This window comes from Dipodomys spectabilis, unplaced genomic scaffold (assembly GCF_019054845.1).
Source record: "Dipodomys spectabilis isolate Male_0828 unplaced genomic scaffold, ASM1905484v1 ptg000095l, whole genome shotgun sequence".
In the NCBI taxonomy this organism is placed as follows: domain Eukaryota; kingdom Metazoa; phylum Chordata; class Mammalia; order Rodentia; family Heteromyidae; genus Dipodomys; species Dipodomys spectabilis.
Window position 1 is genome coordinate 1,721,740 of NW_024870772.1, and position 25,099 is coordinate 1,746,838.

Below are 25,099 nucleotides of genomic sequence, written 5' to 3' on the forward strand. Positions count from 1 at the left end.
TGTTTACAATCTGTTCAGAATTTTCAACTAAAAAATTTTTTTATAAAAACTGGTTAGAGGATTGGCTTAAATACAAAGTAAAATCTTTAATATTGAGCCCTACTTTTCTGCTAGTGTCAAGTCCTCTAACACAGGGCCTCCAGGCTATCTGATAAGTTACTGTCTTTCTACACCACAGTCACCACAAAGACCGTGACATTTGCCTGGGGGATGGAGGGGAGGACACCACTAGTTATTCACACTGGTAATCCTAGTTACACAGAAAGCAGAAAGATTTGAGGATCTCAGTACAAAGTCAGCCCAGGAAAGAAAGTGCAAGAGACTTTTATCTCAATTAACCATCACCATCAAAACAACAATAACAACAACAACAAGAGATCATTATCTCTAATCAGCAAATGCCAGAGATAGAGGTGTGGATCAAGTGGTAGAGTGCCAGCAAAGAAGTTATGGAACAATGCAGGCCCTGTGTTCAAGCCCCAGTACTCTTTCTCTCAAACACCCAGATCATGACATCTGCTACCACAGCTCCCCAGTGTGCTATGGCATGCTAGTAGAGTCAATGTGCTTGTTCCCAACAGCTTTTTACAGAAGCTATGTGCACTCAGACACCACCTATTCTCTATGAATCAAGCATGCTCAGTGTAGTATGGATACTTAATAAATGCTTATGATGATTTGGCAAACTGAAGTTCAGGGCCTCAAATTGGGTAGACCTCCATCTACCATTCATTTAAACTAAATCATACATGTCTATATTGGTCCTTTGGAAGGAAAAGGAGTAAAGATGGATCTTATCCATGAAGTCAGGATATCAGAAGTAAAGAATCAATTGATTCATGAATAACTAGAATATCAAAATGAAGAGTCATACAAACATATTTGGAAAGATTAAAACTATTACTTCTTGCCCTTTAAAAATAATTCAGTTAGAAAAGTACATCATAAGTTGTCATGTCCAAAACGAGCTTTACAACGTCAGTGCGGGGGGGGGGGGGGGGGGGTGGGGGGGGGGGAGCAGAAGGATTGGGATTGGGGGGGAGGGGGGAGGCTGGGAAGGGATGTGAAGGGTAAACCAAAGGAGGAGGCTGCAATACTTGGTAAGAAATGTACGCATTATCCTGCCCATGTAATTGTAACCCCTCTGTACAGTATGTTCACAAATAAAATTAAATTAAATAAAAAAAAAGTACATCATATATAGATATGTGTAACTACTAAAATATCGAGTACTCTAAGTCTGCTCCACTAGTGTCAAGTTGTAGCAAATTAATTTTTAGTCTCAAACTGACAGAAAGTAGTTGTAGATAGGGTCTGTATTATTGAAATCATTCATTAGGCTCCATATACCCACATATCTCCTCCACCAACCAATAAAACACACCTTGAGTTCCCATCATACATGGTACCAACCTCTTGTCCTATTTGTTCTCAGAATATCATGGTTACATTGAGCTTGGAAGGAGACCAATGGGTATATGCCCCCAAAAGTAGATAGAGGACTTATAATCAAATGGGGAGTCAGGCACCAGTGGCTCACACCTGCAATCCTGGCTACTCAAGAAGCTGAGGTCTGAGAACAGTGATTAAAACCCAGCCCCAGAAAGAAAATCCATGAGACTCTTGTCTCCAATTAATTACCAAAAGGCTGGAAGCAGAGCTGTAGCTCAAGTGGTAGAGAGTGACAGCCCTGAGCACAAAAGCTCAGGGGACAGTACCCAGGCCCTGAATTCAAGCCCCAGGACTGGTACCCCTCCCTTCCCGCCATACACACATGGTTTGCTGTATTTCTGGTAAATCAAACATATACTAATGAGCAAAATAATCTCAAAGTGTTTACACACATCCACACTCTCAAATTACAAGGAGACTCAGTTAAATAAATAACCTAACACGGAAATGCAGTCTTGTGAGTAAATCTGAAGCTATAGTGTAACAGTGGGTCAAACATCTGCCACAGTCAGTATCCTTCATTTCCCAGTGGCTATTTGGCTGTCAAAGAAGGATGATTAAGGAATTCTAAGTCTAGGCCAGAGTTTCTCAACAACACCATTTACTACTCTTTGGAGCAGGAAAATTCTTCATTGTAGGGTATTTCCTGGGCATTTATGGGTAATTTAGCATCACTCCTAATCCACTAGAGTTACCTGTAGCACCCTCATCCCAGCTAGAACAACCAAAAGATGTCTCTGAATGTTATCAAAGGTGGCCTGGGAGGCAAAGACTCTCTAATTGAGATCCACTGATCTAACCAGTACCAGGTCCTTTAATCTACAAGAATGACAGAACAAGACTTTTGACCTGCAGCCATCTCCACATTATATAACCAAAACTAAAAACTAACAAATGCATTCTTAGTAAGCTATTATTTGTTTTTCTTTCAATCTGTTTCCATTAGTAACTATCTGAGGGCATCAGCGTCCTGAAAAGTCACTTGCCAACTCCAGTGCCCCTACTGAGACAGACTCAGAGACACACTTTGTTCTTTGGCCCAACAAGACAAATTATCAGGAGGAAAGTTCTTAAGTCAGAGTCCTCACTGAAGTATTCTCACTCACTGCAAAGACTGACGCACACCTTGCTCTCATAGACAAGGAGTTTCCACTGAAACAAGTTGTTCTGCATACTTGTTAAGGTTGAAGCTAGGGTAACCTCCCAGTTTCACTTTGACACTAAATTAATTTCACTGAAGGCTTAGGCCAAATACTGATTTTCCTTCAATGTTTTATACACAACAGCTCCTGAAAGAGGTCCCAGGCTATCTTTGTACGTGGCACCCTTGAAATTAGTACTCAACAAACATGTTTCACCTAGTCAATAGTTTACTCAAGTAAATAGAAGCTGCAGTTTCAAAAACAATTTGGTTTTAGAAGGAAGTACATTCAAGTCCCATTAGCACCAACTTAAGAAAAAAGACTTTCAAATTTTCTTTGCCCAGATCTTCCTAATATAATAATTAGGAAAAACTAAAGAAATACATTCATTTCTTTTTATTTCTTATGGATATTAAGCAGAACTTCCCATACTGCAGTAAAAAAAAAAAATATGCCCAAAATAAAACTTATGATTTCAACTACCTTTGGGCTAATCAATGTATCATTGCTATGGAGTTAGAAAAGCATTCAACAGAAGTAGATGCAGGTGAGTTTGAAACAGGTTATGATTTTTTAAATATATATATACTGTTTAGACTTTTAAAAACTAATACTACCTAAGATTTTACATAGTACTATTAGAAAACAATGTTTACTATCAAAAATATGTAGGTAAGTATGTCTGTTCATGGGAAAATGAACATTTTTAAGATCTTCTAGACAATTTTTAATTACTACTAAAACTATAGCACAAGGATATTAACCACATTAAATAAATCTTTGTTTAAGTGGTAAATAGTGCCTTTTCTATTTCCATTATTTCTGCAGTTAAAATATATATTTCCTCATAGTAAAATGTTAATTGGGTTTAAGAGCTCTGATAAGGAAGTAGTCAGTCATTATTACAAATTTAAATAACTTTCCTGTCATCTTTTACCTAGAACATATCTTTTCACTGATTTCCTGGGAGCTAATTAGATTTATCAGACAACCTCTCCTAAGAGTTTTATACCAGATTGCCTGATTCCATAAGTTCACAACTGAACACCATTTTCCTCTAAAGTTCAACAGTATACTTGTAAACTGGTTTTTTTTTAATTAAAAAAAAAAAAGACAACCAATAACTTGACAAAGTCATGGGCATAGTGTAGTTTCCAGGCCACTGTTGCCTTCCAAATATCAACCACTATACACATGATCCTACTATTAACAATTATGTCTTAATTCCAAAAACATTTTTAACTATTTTGAAAGAATTATGTTCCTTCTATGAACTATAATAATTGTCTCTGAATTTACTTTATATGTATAATGAATCTCCCTCCCTCACCATTAGCAACCAAATACAACTACGTTGGAAACTGTTAAACTGTAAAAAACACTTCGGTTGGTACAGAGATTTACAGCAAGCCCATAACATGAGATCGACTGCAGATAGCTTCTCATTCACAGTCCCCAAGTCATTTTGTTAAAACAGTCATCTATTTTGGAATGAGAACAGAGAGAGGCGCTGAGAGGAATGATCTTCCAGCAATCACAAAAACTCTCTGCAATTATTTTCACTTAAGCTCCATGCCCTAAGTTTAAATATATACATCTTTTAAAAAAAACAAAAACAAACAAAAAAACACTGAGACTTACTTGATGGTGACTCGATTTGATAAATCCTGTAGATCCCCCGGGTGGAAAAGCTGAGCTTCTTTCAGACCAATCTGTTCACAAGCTTTCAAAAAAACGTTTATATTATCCTGCGAAGAGAATTGGAAAGTGATTGCTTAGCCGAGCTGGCTCTCAGACAGAGGTTACAAATTTTTATGATAGAACTTCCCAGCTTCAAAGTCCAATTGCACTCAGCCAAAGAGGCAGCAAGGAGACCAATTCATATGTATATTGGCAAAAAAAAAAAAAACATAAATCCGTGAGTTCATTTAGCCTTTCAGTCTTCCGGAGCATAAAAAGTCCTGCTACGTTGTGCCCAAGCATACGCCGTTTCTGTGATCTTTGTGATCCTGGGGCACGTTAAACATTACCTGGTATAGGACAAGTGCCTAGCCACTGAGCAGCAATCTACACTTTGATGTCAGCTCTGCTCTGCAAACAAACGCCCTCTTCTCAGCTTCGAACGACAAGCCTCACCTCTCTCCTCTTTAAAAATAACTCCAGCTACTGACACTCACCCACCCAGAAACTGTTGGCAAGGAAGAAATAAGAGGAGGAACATTCTGTTTCTATGATTACAAATTACAAGAACGAGTGTGGAATACCACACCTGGAATCTGGGTTTGGTTGCTGAGCCAGCTCTTGACAGGCAAGGGACACCATTGTACAGGACCCAGGAGAAGCCTGCTGCTCATTGGCTCCACCACAGGGTTTAGGAATGGCGCTTTCCTTCTCTGCACCTGTCTCAGAAGCTGCCTCCAAAAAAAAAAAAAGAAAGAAAGAAAAAGAAAATCTATCTTTCACCTCCGAGGTTGCCCGCATATCTAATTTCAAAACCCAAATCCTCCATTCACAAGCCAATGATTTTCATTAACATAAACGGCTGTGCACACAGGAACCACAGTATATCTGTTTTACAGTCAGCTGCTTCTCAACTACACACATTTGTTGCCAGAATTAGCTTAGGCTTCATCTTTCCTACTCTTAAAAAAGGAAGCACTTGGTGTGACTGAGTTCGTGTGAATCTATGTGGGCTCTCTGCATTGGCTTTGCTGGGGCCCTGGGGAAGGGAATTGCCTTGCATGCCCACACACGCTGGTCCACATAAGCATGCTGGCAACACCAGCAATGTGCCCAGGAGCCTCCTTGAAGCACCCCTTCTCCCCCCACCCCCAACACCTCCTGGTAGCTCACTTTTACAAACCAGTTACTCTTTCCGATGCTAAGAAACTCATTCCCATAGGAAGACAAGTCAGGATGCTATAGCCAAGGACAACAAGAAGGCTAGGTATAGCTGTGTACACCTGTGATCCCTGCTGTGCTGAAGGCATAGCCAGCAGGCCTGCTATCCCAGGCCAAATGATGCAAAAATGCAAGACCACATCCAGAATATCACACACACAAAAAAAGGGCTAGAAGTGTATCTCGTCATAAGAGTACCCGCCTAGTTAGCTGGAAATCTGAAGTTCAAACATTAATATAGGCCCCCCCCAAAAAAAAGGAATAAAAAGAAGAAGCAAGTCCAGTTACTTAGGTTGCTTGGGACTAAGTAGATTTAAGAAGAGAAAAGCAACACTGATTGACAGGAAAGGAAGAGCAAGAAACCAAACAAACCAACAATAGCCAAAACCCTCCTTGTCCAGGTCTGAGGTGTCTCCAGTGTGCTATCATGAAAGGCAACGAGAACGAGTGAGCAATCTATTCTAATGAGGAAAGAAATGATTCAAAAGTTGGATAGCTCAATGAGAAGCATCTAATGCAACTTTCCTTTTATATAGAATATTGGGAACTAAATAGTTGCCAAAAAAATCCTAGAAGAATTACAATTCATGAGCGTAGACTCACGAATTCTAAAAATGGTACTGCCTGCAATTATCTCATAATAAAACCTGGTTTGTTACTTTCTGTTGTTGTTATTGCCAGTTCTAGGACTTGAACTGGGAGCTGTCCCTTGAGCCACTTTGTGCTCAAGGATAGCATTCTACCACTTGGGCCACAGTGCCACTTCCAGCTTTTTCTGGAGAGAGGAATCTCACGGGAACTTTCCTGCCCAGGCTGGCTTCAAACAGAAATCCTCAGATCTCAGCCACCTGAGTAGCTAGGATTAAAGTCATGAGCCACTTGCACCCAGCTAAAACCTGGTTCGTAGTCCTAGTTACTCAAGAAAATGAGATCTGAGAATCATGATTCAAAGCCAGCCCAGACAGACAAATCTGTGAGATTCTTATCTCCAATTAATCAGCAAAAAAGCCAGAAGTGGGGTGTGGCTGAAGTGGTAGAGCACCAGTTAGTGAGTGAAAAAGCCAACTAAGAACATAGGCCCTGAGTATTGATCCGATACCCAGTATTAGTACAAAATGAAAAATTAATGGTTCTAAAGCTGATCCTCTGAAGAGCAGACAAGAATAAATGGTTCTGTATACTAGTATTCCAAACCCTATCAAAAGCAAATTTCACATCAAAAAAATAAAATAAATAAACTATTAGAAGTCTTTCCATCAACTTAGTTTGGCTCTGAGTGTTTAAAGTGTTCTAAACATTAGGCTGAAGCAGAGCTCAATGGCAGAGCAGTTTCCCCAGCACATGCAAGGCCCTGGGTCCATTCCCAAACACCACCAAAACAGATCATAAAATACTAAAATAAACTTAAAGCCAGATAGCAGTGACTTATGCCTGTGATCCTAGCAACTCACAAGGCTGAGAACTGAGGATCATGGTTTGAAACCAGCTTGGACAAGAAAGCCCATGAAACTGTATAACCACCAAAAACCGGGGGGGGGGGGGGGGGGGGGGGGGGGGGGGGGGGAAGGGAGCTTAAGTGGTAGAACTAGCCTTGGACAAAACAACTCAAGGATAGTGCTCAGGTCCTAAATTTAAGCCCCAAGACTGACGTGTGTATGCACACATGCTGTCTCACACAGACACAGACACAGACACAGACACACACACACACACAATTCAAATGTATAAAACTAAGAGTAAAAACAATTCTTCATGTATTTTGTAAAAACATAACAGCATTCATTTGTTTAGCAATGTGTCCAGGTTGATAAGGACAAGAATTTCAAGAGAAACCACTCAAAATCTAAAATGACTTTACAACACCAGAGACAAATTTCAGGAAAAGAAATTCCTAGTAACTCATACGGTTACATTTTAGTTTTAGTACATGGAAAATCAGAAATGGGATATACTAAAATCTAAAATCAGAACTATAACCTACATCATGCTTAGTGAAATTGAGCCCATATGGTAATTGTTTGTTTTGTTTTGTTTTTTCCAATTTCAAGAACCTAGCACAATGGAGGGGGTAAACAATGGAGGGGGTAACAATGTTCAAGAGGAAGTGTACTCATAACCTCACTCATGTAACTGTGACCCTCTGTATAGTAGCTTTACAATAAAAAAATAAAATAAAAAAAAAAAAAAAAAAAAAAAGAACCTAGCAGAGAGCTGCCTTAAGGCATATTCAGAAATGATCATTTTCATGTCTGTTAAAACATAGTAAAAAAAGCATTTGGTCCTCACTTAGAATCATTTTCACTTAAAACATCAAAAATAACACTGAAGGACAAAATGAAACAAATTTTATCTAATGGACTAGTAACCAGCACTCTACATTAGCTCTGCCACCAACCCAGTGTGTAGCACTGGTCCATAGCCTTTGTGACACCATTTTCCTCAGTACAATGAGTGGATCTATAATCCATAACCAAGGATCATGGGGTCTCTAAGGCAAGGGAAGCCCAGTACTCACTGAAAAAATCTAGCACACAAGCTGGGCCCTGGTGACTCATACCTGTGGCTCACACCTGTAATCATAGGTACTCAGGAGGCTGAGATCTGAGGCTCATGGTTCAAAGCCAGCCCGGGCAGGAAAGTCTGTGAGACTCATCTCCAATTAACCACTAGAAAACTGGAAGTGGCACTATGGCTCAAGTGGTAGAGTGCTGGCCTTGAGCTAAACAGCACAGGAACAACAGCACCCAGGCCCAGAGTTTAAGCCCCACAATCAAACAAAACAAAATCTAGCACATAAATATTCCATAACCCAACTTCCATAAAACATTTATGTCAAAAAGAAAACTGCTTTAAACATGAGATCCTTATACTTTCAGGACCAAAAATGCCATACAACAATGAACTCCTAAAGGTATCCAATATTTCCTTTCAATTTAGAATGCTTCTTAGACTGAATAAAGGTAGGCACTTCCTATACAGAAGAAGTGCCTAGCATGAAATTTTCATTCCTTCTATCTTCTTCTCCACCCTGATCAGGACCAGCAGTACTTACAAATGAGATAAGATGAGGAAGCCCCAAAGATTCCCAGGTTTGTATTGGTTCAAGGCAGTTATCTACTGCTATACAGAAAATTATCACCAAACGTAGCTGATTATGACAATAGACATTTAGAACTTCCCATAGTTTGGAGTATGGAAGTTTTGCTATTGACAGAAGCTTCTGTGCTTTTTATCAAATGGACATCTCCATGATACTGCCTGAGAGGGGCAAGTACCCTGGAAAGGATAAAACAGAAGTTACAATGTTGTGCGTCCTAGCTTTTGAAGTTACATTCCATCATTTCTTCAATATTCTTTTATTTTTGCAATTGTTTCCGAATTTTCTTAAAATGTGTGTTTGTAGCTGTACAAAGGGGCTTTGATTCCACATTTCAATTGATGACTGCCATGCATCTTGCTCAGTGTCATTTGTTAGCCTCTTCATAGAAGGCTACACAAATGACAATCATTGGGGTTGTACTTGAGGATGAACTACTATATTTCTCTGGACCCCAATAACTCATGTCTTGTCTACATGCAAAATTTATGAATGCTAAGGTCCCTGAAACTCTCATTCTGTTACAAAGTGACATCGAAGTCCAGAACTTCATCATCTAAGTCAGATTGAGGAGTATATGAGTTTCCTCAGGTATAATTCTGTAAGTATAGGCCTTGACTACAACCTGATAGCAGGGAAATAAAAATTATTTACTTACCCTTCTACTCGCATCCAATTATGCTGGAATGGATAGATCATAATCACAAACCAGGTCAAATTGTGGGTAAAGGAAAGACACAGGAGTCACATTCTGAAATTTGGCGCGGCATAAACTGTCCGTTTATGTAAGCCAGGGAAAAGTTCTTCGTGATTTCCGGTTTGGCTCTCTACATTTTTTTTTCCATTCCTAAAAACTCATCTTCCCTTTTCCTTGAAACACAGCCTGTGTCAGCAGCTTTCTCAGTGTCAGTCTCAGCTTTCTCCTATCTTTCCTGTAAAATTTTGGGGGGCGTAAAGGCCTCTTTTACTTTTATAATTCCGTCTCTTTTAGTCTAAGCTAGCAGTGTTTGGGGTAGGTACAATTCTCTCGAGGACACTATAGATCTTCTGTGAATCTTACTGGACTTCATTGCATTGCCCAAAAGTTGCGCCAATGGATCTCAAGAGAAAGTCTCTCTGTACTGTAGTCTTCTGATATGGAGGAGGAACAACACCCTGGAAGCCATATTGCTGGGCTGAGATCTCCTAGCCACTACTTTCAATCTTTCTAGGAACTTAAAAGATTTTACAACCACACCTTCAATCTCATCATTACATCTTGTTTTCCTGCCAATGTTCTGAATTTGATCTATGTCTGAAAACTATTTCCCAATTCCAACTGACTCAAGAGGCTGGATAATTGTCAATACTCAATCCCAGTGTCCTAATGTTTATCAGTATTCTTCAGTTTCTCTCTCCTCTTGTTTTTATTATTATTAGCAAGGGCAATCTAGACATGTTAACACTTTGGAAATCTCACTTGAAGATGTACAATGAACTTGACTACCTAGTTAATTAAGTACAACTGCTAAGTACAGGAGAATAAATAGCAGAAGGTTAAGAATTGCTTTGGAAGCTGACCTTAATTCTTTGACAATAAATAATACAGTATTATCATTTAAGTTATAATAGAAAAATGCTTAGAGCTGTTGCATTTCAGAAGCCCAGATCAAGACGTTCCACTCAGAGTATGGTTTACAGCCCATGAGAAATATTTAATCTTAAAATATAATTTGGGAGCTGGACACAAGAATCCACATGTGTAATTCTAGGTATTCAGAAAGCTGAGATCTGAGGGTTGCAGTTCAAGGCCAGCCTGGACAACAAATTTTGAAAGACACTGTCTCCAATTAACCAGCAAAAGCAGGACTGAAAGCATTACTCAAGTGGAACAACTCTAGCCTTAAGCAAAAAAGTTGAACAAATGCACAAGACCCTGAATTCAAACACCAGTTCCAGTACACACACACACACACACACACACACACACACACACACACACACACACACACGAAGAAAGAAGAAGAGGAGGTGGAGGAACAATTTGAAAAGGTTCCTGTTCACTTAGAATACCTAAAGAACTGAAAAGACAAAAGGTAGTTGGCTAAAGAAGATATAGGATAGCCAGCAAAAATTACTATTCATCAAATTAGTCATGAAATGCAAAGAAAGGCTGCCTCGTGGATAAACCTCCAAATCATCATGCTAAATAATAAAAAGCTAGCACTGTGTGTAACATATTCCATTTCTACAAAATCTCAAAAATGGGTTAAGTCCTTTGAGACAGAATACAGACTGGTAGTTGCCAGGGGATGCCTGGAGGAGAAACTACTTAATGATCAGAAGATTTTATTTTGAAATAGTGAAATGTTTAGTGGCTATACAAGATTGCAAATATACAAAGTGCCACTACATTCTTAACTTTAAAATGGTTAATTTTATAGTATATGAATTTCAATTCAACCAATTATTTCTGAAAGGTTCCTTCTCCAATGTGTTTAAAAATATAAGTGTCCTTTGTAAAATGTTGTATATGTGAGCATGGTGGTTCACACTTGTTATCCTAACTAGACAGGTAATAAAGATCAGGAGGATAGAGGTTCAAAGCCAACCTAAGCAAAAATTCAGGACTCCCAGATATCATGTCAACAAACCAAAAGCTAGGTGTAGTGTTTCACACTTGTCATCCAGCTATGTGGGAAGTATTAATAGGAGGACCACAGTCCAGACCTGCCTGAGTATAAATATGAGATCCTATTCGAAAAATAAATGAATAAAAAAAAAGGATGGGAGTATAACTCAAGTAGTAGACCTCCTGTCTAGCAAGCTCAAGGCCTTGAGTTCAAACTCCAGTACTGAGAAAGAAAGAAATTTAAAAGATAAAATAAAAATGTTATATATAGTCTAATTTACATAAATGGCTTAGACTCCAGATTTTTTCTCTCTTATAAGCCATTTATTATGCAAAAGTTATGTTTTCATTAAAGCATACTACACCTCTGTGGCTCTTTTCCTGCTGTCACTTTCACTTATACCTGAAGGATCCAAAAATAAAAACCTTAATGAAAAAATTCAAATCTGACTTCCAACAACTTGAGTGAATACTTTTCATCATAGTACTTAATGTAACAATAAATATGGAAACATTCACTCATAAAATTGAACCAGGCTGGTACTGGAGGCTCAAGCCTGTAATTCTCCCTACTCAGGAAGTTGAGCTCTCAGCATGGCAGATTGGGGGCATCCTGGGTAGAACAGTCTGTGACAATCTTATCTTCAATTAACCCAAAAAACCAGAAATGGAGGTATGACTCAAGAGGTAGCATGCCAGCCTTGAGTGAAAAGCCAAGCAAGAATGGGAGACTCTAAATTCAAGCCTCAGCTCCTGCATTAAAAATAAATAAATAAATCATTTGCCAATTAGATCCATTTCTACAAAAGTTTCCTGAGTGGACAGGTCTAGAACTATTATAAATAAATAGAAGGGCTGGGAATGTGGCCTAGTGGTAGAGTGCTTGCCTAGCATGCATGAAGCCCTGGTTCAATTCTTCAGTACCACATTATCAGAAAAGACCAGAAGTAGTGCTGTGGCTCAAGTGGTACAGTGCTAGCCTTGAGTGCAGAGAGGTTCAGAAACAATGCCCAAAGAGTTCAAGGCCCAGGATAGGCAATAAATAAATAAATATAAATAAATAGGAGTCCTTTACATAGAGGCAGGCCTAATAATGTGATTTATTACCAAAGACTAGTGTGAAGTCAAATCCTAATTCTGAAAATGAGTGAAGCTGTGTTCAAGGGTGTGACCTGGGAGCTATGAGAAACTTAAACCAAAGCTCCCCAAACACATCACCAGAAGTTCTCCTCATTAATCAACCACATGTTCTTCTCATGATCTCATTGGCCCAGGTCTCCCAGAAAGGGCCCATATCTTCTTTAACATGAGAGGAGGGAGACAGAGCAAGAGAGAGAGGGAGACAGAGACACAGACACAGAGAGACAGAAACAGAGACAGAGACAGAGAGAGACAGAGAGACAAAGACAGAGAGAGAGAATATCCCCCCTGAACCCAAGTACATCATGATGTAGATCAATTTCCACAGCAGCCTAGAGACCAGTGACTTCTATTTCTTATTTATGATGCCCCTGGAACTAACAATCCTAAAAATGTTAGCAGGGACATGTCAGAGACTGTACTGACATCCTTTGAAAAGAGCAGAGAAATTCAACTGGGTCTGTACATTAGAATAATGATTCCCGTTCAACCACAGGAAACATTATGATGCCCCTGGAACTAACAATCCTAAAAATGTTAGCAGGGACATGTCAGAGACTGTACTGACATCCTTTGAAAAGAGCAGAGAAATTCAACTGGGTCTGTACATTAGAATAATGATTCCCGTTCAACCACAGGAAACACAAGAGGGGGCTCCCCTCAGGGGAGGCTGCTATGGCCCTGCCACTTGGCTGCTCCAGGCCAGAGCCACAGACCAGCAGCGGGCTCCTCACCATGGGGCCTCTTAGCATCTCAGAAGCCCTGACCTACTAAGTCCTAGCTCACACTGAAATATCATCTCCCAGGTAAGTTTTTGGAGACAACAGGCATTTAGCAAATAAAGGGAGGAACAAAGTATCAAATTAGACTCACAGCAGTGCTTGTCTTAGTGTGTATAAGAGTCACCTGGAGCCAGGTGCCAATGGTTCATGCCTGTAATCCTAGCTACTCAGGAGCCTGAGATGTGAGCATTACTGTTCAAAACCAGCCCAGGCATTTATCTCCAATTAACCACCAGAAAACTGTAAGTGGCGCTGTGGCTTAAGTGGTAGAGCGCTAGCCTTGAGCTAAAGAGCTCAGGGACAGCAACCAGGGCCCAGAGTTCAAGCACCACAACCAGCCAAAAAAAAAAGTTACCTGGAGAATACAAAACTCACCATTCAATTGACTATCCCCCCAAATACATGAATCCCATTCTTGCATTAACAGTGATGAAAGTCTTTGTTTGGGGGAGTTGTTGTTATTGTTGCTTTTTGTTTTGTTTTCTTTTGCCAGTAATGGGGTTAGAAGTCAGGGCCTCAGGCTCTCATTCAGCTTGCTTGTCAGGCTGGCACTTGACCATGTGAACCATGCCTTGAGCTGACTTTTTGCTGGTTATTTTGGAAATAAGAGTCTCAAGGACTTTTCTATTTAGATTAGCTTCAAACCTCAATTCTCTAATCTCAGCCTCCTGACTTGCTAGGATAACAGACATAAGCCACTGGCTCACTCAGCCCCAAGTTACTCTAAAGCAATTCCAAACTATCAGGGTGATGAAAATGTAATCAAATTTGCATGTGAATTTTATGATTTCTATTAAGAGAACAGTTAAGTCCCAATTTAATCAGCTAGTCCTTGCTTTCTGACTTATTATTGATGACAGATTCAGTCACTGTTTTATGTCAGAGAAAGTAATAAATATAGTCCATCAACTTCCACCCCGACATTTTTATGACTCTAACATATGTCGGCATACATCAGAAATCCCACATTTCAGTTATTTGTAAGAAAAAGATGGATCGAGATTCAATCTTTGGGTTGTTTCAGTTGAGACAGAACCACATTATGAAACCCTAACAGGACTCAATCAGTCTCCCAAGAGCTGGGATTACCAGCATGAGTCACCTTGAATAGCTTATTTTTGTTTGTTTGTTTGTATGAAGTTTTGCTTGGCTATCTGAAGAAAAGACTCAGCCATTGTGATTAACTAGCTCAAGGACAAGGGGAGTAGGAAGCTCAGTAACAAGAAAACAGGAACAGCGATCAATCAGGAAAGGATAAAGAAAGTGCCAAGCAGCACCAGAGGGGCCAGGAGATTACACACCCTAAGGATGCCAACAGCTTGGTGATTGATTTTTTTTGCCAGTACTGCTTGGCACAGCAAAGCAAGAAACCACCCCACCAAACAAGGCAGAGAATTGGCAAGTCAGGGCAGCAGAAAGCCAAGGGAAGGAGGGCTGAGAGCTCTGGTACAAAGTAGTTATTGAAATGCTTCATTAACTTTGCTTCTTACCATTCACTACACTGAAGCAATGACAGGCTTTGTCAAACTACAGCGTGAATTAAGTGACAGTTTTGCACATTACTCAAATTAAACCTTACAGCACAAATGAAGTCACTCTATAACTCACCTACTCTTTAAGAAAGAAAAAAGTGCTGAAATAGATGCTTAAGAAGTTCTGTCCTCAAATTATCCATGTTCTATAATCCAAAGTAAGACAAATGAGGCTTTAAAAAAAAAAAACCATGTCATGATGCTGCTGAGAGAGTCTTACAAAGCAAGGAAGCAAATTTAAGGAAGGAAAATGACATGGTTATCCCTTGAGAGACAGCTGGGGACTAGAACTCCTGTCTGCAAACCCTCTCCCCTTACAAATCACTACCACAAATGATGAGCCCCCAGGAATCTGCTGTTCTACCAGGCTTTTAATTATTTCTATGTCATAAAAATCAAAATACTCCCTCCATTTATCCTAAACCCACTTCCTCAAGAGACTCTGAATTTTATCTCTCCCACACACAGGCCCTGCAGCTACTTGGACAGGTCTCCTGTCTCATGGATTCCAAAGGTCCCCACATGCGCTTGTATCTTGTGCCTCACAAAGCATTTTTCATGTTTTTGTTTTGGGGTGTGTTTTATTTTGAGGTACCAGGATCTGAACTAAGGGCCTCATGGCTTGCAAAGTTGAGGCTCTTTATCACTTGAGTCACGTTTCTGGCCCTGCTTCTTGCTAGTTATTTTAGAGATGAAGTCTATAAGTTTCTGCTTGGACTAACCTCAAACCATGATCCTTCTGATCTCAGCTTCCTTAGTAGCTGGCCATGGGCACCAAGCTCATATTTCAAATCTGGTGTTATCTCAACTGGCCCTTTAACCTGATTAGCTAGTTTTCCCAGGTTACTATCTGTTGAGTTCTTACTTTATGCCAGGTAGCCTACTAGGGAACTTTAAGCAAATTGCCTTATCCAAGTGCTTGCCAAAAAGCCTGTGTAGTCTCATTGTTCCCACTTTATGCACGCAAATACTAGAGATTACAAGATTGTATGCCTTGTCCAGGGTCATCCATTAACTTGTGGAGCTCAGAATCAAATACAGCAGTGTAATTCTTTAATCGGTGTTATTCACCCCTGTATTAGTTTCCTGTTGGCTGCTGTAACATATTGTTACTACATGATTTTATTACCTAACAGCGCTGGAGGTCAGAAGCCTACACAGTCTCAAGGGGCTAAAATCCAGTGACCACAGGGCGATTCTTCCTGCTCCATTCCAGGAGAGAACCCATTTCTTTGCTTATCCAGTTCCAGATGGCCACTTACATTTCTTGGCTCTTGGTCCCAACACTCTATCTCCAGAACAAGTAGGTTGAGTCTTTACATTGTCATCTTCTTCTCTTTCTCTCAATTCCTCTTTCCTCCCAAAGGATGTTTGTGATTACAACAAGCCCGCACAGATCACCCAAGGTGTTCTCTTCAACTAAGGTCAACTGATTAGGAACCTTAATCCCATCTACTATTCCCCGGTTTTGTAAGATTTTTACTGTAGATTACAATCAAATAGTCCTCAACATCCTTGAGGCTCATTTTTCTGCCTATCACAGCAACTTTGCCTGCAGAAGGCAAGGGCCTATGTACTGCCTCCTCTTTCTTCGCTTGAAACATCTGTAAAGCCAGCTGGACAATTATCAATGCCCATATTATGTAAGGCTCACTAATATTACTGATCCTATAAAGCAAGGACTGCAGTGCATGTGTGTCAATTTTTTTTTTTAAAAGGGATATAGGGGCTGGGAAGGTGGCTCAGTGGTAGAGGGCTTGCCTTGCATGCCTGAGGCCCTGGGTTCAATTCCTCAGCACCACATAAGCAAAAAGAAAAAAGCCGGAAGTGGCGCTGTGGCTCAAGTGGTAGAGTGCTAGCCTTGAGCTGAAGAGCTGAGGGACAGCGCCCAGGCCCAGAGTTCAGGCCCCACAACTCGACCCAAAAAAAAAAAAAAAGGGATATAATGTGACTGTCAGAGCTTGCAGCATATACTATGAGTTCACTTAGTCACTGAAGGTCTCTTATTGCAGGTGTGGGTACATAGTATATTACATTCCCAGCTTTGATCATGCATTGGTGACAATGACTTCATGTTGTTGGAGGATGACTTGTGTCTTTAAATTGACTGCAGGTTGATGGAATTTGGAAGAAAATAAAGTTGGTACAGAAGAATCTGAATTGCAAATCTTGTTATCTTGTCAGTGAGCTGTCATGGATCAAGGCAGAAAGTGTAAGCATATGTATGTAGACCACATCTGTGGCCTTTTGTCAACAAAAATATAGATAAAATCTATTCTTGGTAAATACTACTTAGGAGACATGGGCCCATCCAAATCAATTTTTAAATCAATATTTTATTCATTGTACTTAAACCAGCCAAACTGGTATTGACTTACCATCATGCAACCAAGTATAAAACATCTTTCTACAAATATTAATGAACAAATTAGGGGCTGTTGTAAAGCACAGAAGCCACAGGGGTGGAAGAAATCAATGAAGCACATTATAGCTTAACCCTTCACTCAGTGATTGACTCGTTAATAAACAAAGCCTCCCATCCACAGAAAATAATAATCCATCACACTTTGCTGTACTTTTTAACTCCCTATTATTGAGGTTAGGTCCTAGAGATATCAAAGTAGAGGTAGAGCAACTGTCTTGAGCAAAACAAAAACAGCTAAGGGAAAGCACTCAGGCCCTGAGTTCTAGCCCCAGAACAGGTGAGGCGGGAGGGGAAAAGGGGAGGGATTAAACACTAGCAAGTGAGTTGAATGGGTATAACCTCAGAAAGACTTCACCAGACCAAGGAACCCAAATTCCCATTCTGCCTCAAAGACACAACATAATGTTATACACGAATGTAGATCAGGATTGCCCTTCTTCAAGAAAGGCCAGTAGTAATCACTTGATCAAAATCATACATGCTGTCTCAACTTTTAAAAACAAATAATGGTGCAAAGCCAAGCAAAACTGAGCAAAACCATATCATCTCTAGCAGTGTCCTGCACTGCCCAGGAAACAGCCCAGAATCCCTTGACTTAGAACATTTTGTTTTGGGTAGACAAGATGAACTCCCAGTGGTTACCTTGTTTCTTGATTTACACACACACACACACACACCGCGCACACACACACATTCTACAGTGCTGCAGGGAACAATGGCAAAACATTACTCATTTTTTTTGACATCTGCCAAACTGCAATCTTTTGCAAACTACCTCATCTCGTGCAGGTTTGCTCTTGATTCTTTCCTTGCCTCACCAACACTTCTCTGTCCTGTATTTATACAATACTCTCTCAATCCATTAGCAACTCCTATATAGTGTTACCATCAAACACTATGGAAAATCTGACCACTTCTCATCATCAATCCTTGAGGCTACCATCCCCTCTTGCCTGGATGATTGTATCATCCCGGCTTGCCTGAGAAACAGAACCAAGAAAATGCTTATAGAAAGGTAATTATTATAAGGAATTACAGAGGCTGAGAAGTCTCAAGATTGGGGTTAAGCAAGTTGGAGACCCAGAAGAGTTTGTGGTATAGTGCCATTTCTAATCTGATAGCCTGAGAGCCAAGAGATTGATGCCATCCATGGTATGGAGTCCAGTCAGAAAGGCAGCAGGCTCAAGAAGAAGAGCTGGTCTTTCAGTTCAGATCAAAAGCAGGAAAAACCAGTCGGAAGAAGCATTCTGTCTTTTTAGCTGCAGAGTGTACAACCAGGCCTTCCAGCTGATTAGGTGAGGCCCACCCACCTTAGGGAGAGTAAGTAATCTCTCTTAGTCTGATTGAAATGTTAATCTCATCTAAAAACACCCTCACAAACACACCCAAAATAATAGATGCCCAAATAGCTGGGCAACCAATGTCACAAGTTGACACACAAAACCAGCCATCACAATCACTGAAATTATTCTTCAACTGGCTCTCTTTCTTTGCATGATTTCCTCTGGTATATTCTTTACACACCAACAATGATCTATTTTTACGTTTGAGATATAACTCATCTACCATGCAATTCACCCGTGTAAAGTATAGAATTCAGTGAGGTTTTTCTCCTAATATATTTGGATATGTGCACCCATCATCACAGACAACCAGTAACACTGTAACAAGGAATTAAACTGAAATAACCCAATGGATCCTCCTCATACTCAGGACAATGCAGTCTATCCAACAAACTCCATGCAGCCTCTCCCACCTACCTCTCCCTCTCCCTCTTCCTCTGGCAGTCGTATCCCCAGTCCTCCTGGCCAATGCCCCTCTTCTCTTCCTTCAGTCTGGAATATCCCTATCTGCCCCCATCCCTTCTCAGAGTTAATTGTGCAAAGAAATGTGTGTGAGCATCTGCTGTGAAATGCTGCTCAAACACACCCAATCCTTCTCTGTGCATTTACATTATCTTCTCCATGAACAGGTATGATATTTCTTCATTATACTTACTGGCACCTTTCAGTATGTAATTGATTTATTGATCTATGGAATGTCAACTCCATGAGGAAAGAGCTTTCTCTGACCCATTTGCTGGATCTCAAGTGGCAAGAACAGTCCCCAATACATACTGGATGTGCAACAAACATCTCTAGGAAAGGAGGGTCACTAATAAGTCTAAGACATATATCAAAAGACCAATAGCTCCTTTCAGTTTTACACCTGGGACTATTTCTTTGGGCGGGGTGTGGGGGGTTGGGAGTACACTCGGGGCCTGGATAATGTCCCTCAGCTTTTTCATTTTACCACTTTACCCACAATGCTACTATCAGCTTTTGGGTGGTTCACTGGAGATATGGGTCTCATAGTCTTTCCTGCAAGACTGGCTTAGAACCATAATCTTTAGATCTCAGACTCTTGAGTAGCTAGGATTACAGACCTGAGCCACCCAAACAGATGAATTCTAGTACTTAAGCTCACTTGTTCTTCCTTTTCCTATTTCTACATAATAAAAAGTGCCTTAAAAGAAGTGGTCCAATTTTATTTATGAAGCTGCTGCATATGATACAATCCCACACAAATATTGAATCAATTTTTAATCAATTACATTTAACTTTCCAAGTCAATTATAATGTGGCTTTAGTAATTCTAATTCATTAATGTTCCAAAAAAAAAAAAAAAAAAAAGGTTGCCCTCAAGGCTGAAACTTGGCATATAAATGTTGCTCTCAGCTTTTGAAACAAGCAGTTGGGAACTCTAGGGGAAGTGTTCCTAACCTTGTGCCAGCGCTCTGATGAAAAGTGATGATAGAAATACAAGAGTTTCCTGTTCTGCAACACTGAATCACCAAGGATGAGAGAAACAGCTTCCAGGCTGATGCTGAGTTTTTATGTTTCCACTCTTGGTGACTCTTATCTTCAATTGGGAGTGGGAGAAATGCAGAGATAAGATGGCTTGAGGAAATCTCCCAAAAGTCTTTTATAAATAACTCAACCATCCCTGGCTTATTTATATGCCATCTATATAGAAGCCTTAAGATACTCAAGACATTTTCAGACATTTATATCAAATATTTGTTCACCTTGAGAGAAATCCAGGGCAGAATCCCCATTTCACTAGCCAGATTTGATATTGGATAATAGCAGACTACTTCAAAATACAGATAACTTATCGCTGAAATTCCAAGAGATCATATTATCTAAGATCTTATTACCAAATGATCATCTAAATTAATATATAACCAAGGAAAATTCTGTTTTCAATGAGAAATATGATCTTATTTTTAGAAAATGCTTGGTTTTCATGCTATAATTTCTGATAAAAGCATAATACATTCAAAACAGTAATTTTATAGTGCTGTATTATATCTTTATTTTTGAAAAATTTACCCCATATTTTTTGTATTAGTGTTTTTGTTTAAGTAAACAATGAGACTGACAATCTAGTAAGGTAAGGTCAAGCCAAAGTTATACAATGAAATTCACCTTACCATTGGGGAAAAAAGCATTTCCTCAGTTTAGTTTAATACTGAAGCTCCACATTGCAATTTTAATGAAATTTAGTGGTAGCCTCTAATATTCACTATTAATATCCAAAAATGGGGTAATAAAGACAAGACCCCCATCTTTGATTCGGGTCAGCTACAATAAATATAAAATTGTTTCAAGGCAACGACTTGTGAGAAATAACATGGAAATTCATGGAAACACCATGCCTTCTTTATTTTTTACTTATCAAATGCAAAGAATTACTAAATTTCAAGATAAAAGCACAGTTAAACTCGAGGAAGAAGCATGATTTTGGAGGCACCTCAGCACTGTCCCATCCACTCTCCATACCCTACAAGGTAGACATGCATCTATCCATCAGAAGGTGAGGAATATAGTGATCAGTCAGCCAGTAAGAATGTAGCTCTTATTGGCGAAACAATCAAGTGCACAAATGTGTATGAATCAAGAGGATTTACAGAGCAGAAGCCTTTCCCAAATTTTTTTAAATAGGTGTCTCCTCAAGCTGACCTACAAAATCATAAAAAAATGACAAGACAAAACAGACACATATTTATGCAGTAATTTTACACTGGCTACATGCTACCCTCTAGCCATCTCTTCCAGTACAATCACCTGTTATCAATGTTTGCTTTGTTATTTGTTTATTTATTTGTGCTGATAAGGGGTCTTGCAATCAGGGCCCAAGATGCTATCCCTTAGTTGTTTTTTGTTGTTGTTGTTCCAGGAGGTCTACTACTTGAGCCTCAGTTCCACTTCTAGCTTTGATTTTTCTGGGTAATTGTAGGTTAAGTGTCTCACAAATTTTTTGCCCAGTCTGATTTTGCTCCAAGATCCTCAGATCTCAGCATTCTGAGTAGCTAGGATTACAGGCTTGACTTATCAGTGTCTGGCTCAGATAGATAGATAGATAGATAGATAGATAGATAGATAGATAGATAGATAGATAGATAGATAGATAGATAGATAGATAGATAGATAGATAGAGATAGATAGATAGATAGATAGATAGAGATAGATAGATAGAGATAGATAGATAGATAGATAGAGATAGATAGATAGATACAAAATGTTTTCCATTCAAAATATCAACTTATGAGTAAAATACATATTGATCAACCCTTCCATCTCCAATGCTTTTCTTGTTTTTAATGTTTGTATTCTGAAAACTTAAATATATTCACCAATGTCCCTACCTCTTGATGTTGGCTTTCTCTAAGACACATGCTGCATTGACCCAGCACAGAACAACCCAACCCTTGCCACTTTTTCAGCAACTGATGATCTATACTTTCCTGATATGTGTCCTAATCACAGTCTAGTATTACTTTAGGATGTTTTTCTTCACCCATTTTCATTCACGCCTCCTATCCAGAAAAGTACTACTCTTGAATGAAAACAGTGGTTATAATTGTATTTCTTATTTCAATCCAGATAAGAAAAGGACACAGAATCAGGCTTTTTTTCTCAAAAACACTCTGTCTTGAGGTCTCACACTTTGGTTTTATTTGTGGAAAGCACCCACTAATTTACCCTGAATGCCTAGAAGTAAAAATGGGATACTCAGGTCATTGTGTAAGAATATTTTTTAGAGAAGCACATGGCAAGACCTAGGTACATCATCTCAATTGTGTAACAGATTGTTTGGGTCTTTTTCCATAGCTGCTGAAGAGAACAACCAGATGTTCCGGCAGTGATTTCAACACAGAATGGGAAACACTATTTTGCTGTTATATGAGAAAGAGAAGGTGAAAAACTCAGAAGTAACTTCCAGAAAATGGTGCACAAATGGACATACAGATGTGTCTTATTTCTTGAAGCAGCCATCAAGAAGGTAAGAGGAATTAACACACACAACTGAGTAAACCAGCCTGGATCTTTGCCCATTTCCTACACTTCACAGCATTGCTGAATTCAGAGTCAACCTTCCCAGCCTCTATGTCCACCCAATACATTTCACTCCTTGCATTAAATCCAAAAATGTAACTCAACAGCAATGACATTCAAATTAGTTCCCCTATCTAATACAAATGAGAATATGCTAGAGATTTTTCTACTGAGTCCACTGATAGACATAGATATTCAAACAAATTATTCTAACCAAATTTTCTGAAATTATCATTCCTTTTCAACTGAAAATTACAATGGAAAATTTGAAATCAACCAAATCTATTCAGTCCATGTAACTTAGAAGCCAGTTTTAGCTGTTATAAAGGGTGGGAAAAGAGTACACCTCCATCACCTGGTAAATAGACATCACGGCTGCTGGTAAAGATTCACAAAACACAAGGAGACAGCACATAGAAATACCTGCTCATATCTACCCAAATGACCACAGTGCTTGATTTTCCTAAATGCAATATACTACTAGGTGTCCAAAAGAACTATAAGACTGAGGTTAATAACTTCCTTGATGTTTCTACACAGATTGTATTTCAGGCATACTAACATATCAAATATAAACATTATTCTGCTTCAATAGCTCTCTTTACTACCTGGATAAAGTTTTAGTTTTGAGTTTCAAGGTGTTCAATATACATTTGACAACAGCTAATTTCTGGATGTTAAACTTTTGGGTTAGATTTAAAAAAAAAAAAGCATGGCTTTGTAAAGAACAGAAAGAAGAGAAAAGGTTAAGGAGAATCTATTTCTTCAGGAAATAAAACTTTTTCAAATGAGAAAATCTCTATCTCTAACAGATACAAGAGAACCTAGTGACTACTCTCCCAAAGAAAATAATCCCATAAGTGTTTTGTGCAAAGCTTTCAAGGTATTTCTCTATCATCTAAACAGATCTGGAATATCATTGCTACGGGAACAGTCCCCACTGTCTTTCCTATAGGTCCATCTATAAGAATAAATCTATTGTCTTGACTTCAAAGCCAAACATACATGGTATGTCATGGTTGAGGTAAATTGGAAAAGTATAATAAAACGCACTTAGAAAAGAATCATGGAAGGGAGGATTTGGGTTTCCACATCCTCTTAGCTTATGCCTCTCCACAAAAATCATTACTTTGTTTGACTTGCCTAGGTGTATCTACCCTACATAATTAGCTTTTCACAGAACCCACTCCAACCATCATACCTCAGCTGAATGAGCCAAAGGAAATCAATGCCCTTGGCAACATGCCATTTGGCAAAGACAATTATTTTCTTAAAGAACTCATCTATAGTGACCTATGACCTGTGTAGAAGTGGGTGTAAACTAGGTTATACAGAGTCTTTGTTTAGGAGCTCAACTAAGAGACACAAAAGGTCTCCTAGTAGAGACCAAAATAAAGTAGTAGCCAGGTAGAATTTAACAGCAATGTTTAAGATTGAACACTGGATTAATGGGAAAGTGTTCTGATAAATCCCCAAGATAAAATAGTCTTCATTTGACTTGATTTGAAATCATTTTTATACTTTGTACCTCAAAAGCATTCACTGCATGTAAAACTGATAGAATCTGATTAAGGCCTTTGGACTCTACCAACATCAGTTACATAGTTTTGATACCATGCTAGAGTTACTCAAGGGCATACTCGGATGGAAACTGGGTGAACAAGGACCTCTGAACTTTTTGCAAACTTCCAGGGGACGTAAAATCATTTTAAAGTTGAAAGGTCGTTTTTCAAAGCAAGTATTAACTAAAATTCTCACCTACAAATATCAATTTCATAGGCTTATCTAACATAATAAAGCACCCCAAACTTGATGGCTTAAAACTGAGATCACTTGTCTCACAATGTTGGAGGATAGGCACCCAAAATCGAGGCAAAGCACACTCCATAGGAAACCTGCAGGGGAAACTCCTTTGTGCCCTCCTAGCTTTTGGTGGTTCCCAGGCAATCTTCAGCATTTCCTGAGTTATAGATACATCAGTCCAGCCTCTTCTTATGGCATTCTTCCTATGCACAAGATTTCACACAACCACATTTTATAAGGACATACGTCCTATGAGATTAGGGACCATTCCATTCCAATATGATCTTAACTAATTACATCACTTGCAACAATGCTATTCCCCAAGGTCACATTGTGATGTTGAGGTATAGAACTTCCTTGTATTTTCTTTGGGGGATTGAAGATACATCTCAACCTTGCACAATCATCAAAGTCCAATACAAAAATCTATTAATTTTCACAACGGAAATATTGTTCATTCATTCATTTAAAAACTCCTTGAGTGCCAGTAGTTCACACTAGTAATACTAGCTACGCAGGAGGATGAGATCTGAGGATCGAAGCCAATCCAGGCAGGAAACATTGAAACTCTTATCTCCAATTAAAACACCAAAAAACTATAGTTCAAGTGATAGAAAGCTAGCGTTGAGCTAAAGAAGCTCAAAGACAGTGCCTTGGCCCTAGGACCAACACAAAACACACACACACACACACACACTCACATACACCCCTGATCTCCTACATATACCAGCACAAAACACACACACACACACACACACACACCCCTGATCTCCTACATATACCAGCACAAAACACACACACACACACACACACACACACACACACACACACAC

General features: G+C 39.3%; 1 protein-coding gene across 5 annotated transcripts in view; it reads right to left on the reverse strand.

The window, feature by feature from the left end:
• The window catches only part of Lmo7 (LIM domain 7), a 191,151-nt gene that overhangs the window by 96,369 nt on the left and 69,683 nt on the right, over nt 1–25,099 (reverse strand). For all 5 annotated transcript variants that reach the window (XM_042685403.1, XM_042685401.1, XM_042685402.1 and 2 more), the window contains exon 4: nt 4,236–4,342. In XM_042685403.1, coding sequence (XP_042541337.1) covers nt 4,236–4,342 — 107 coding nt within the window. The remainder of the gene's footprint in view (nt 1–4,235; nt 4,343–25,099) is intronic.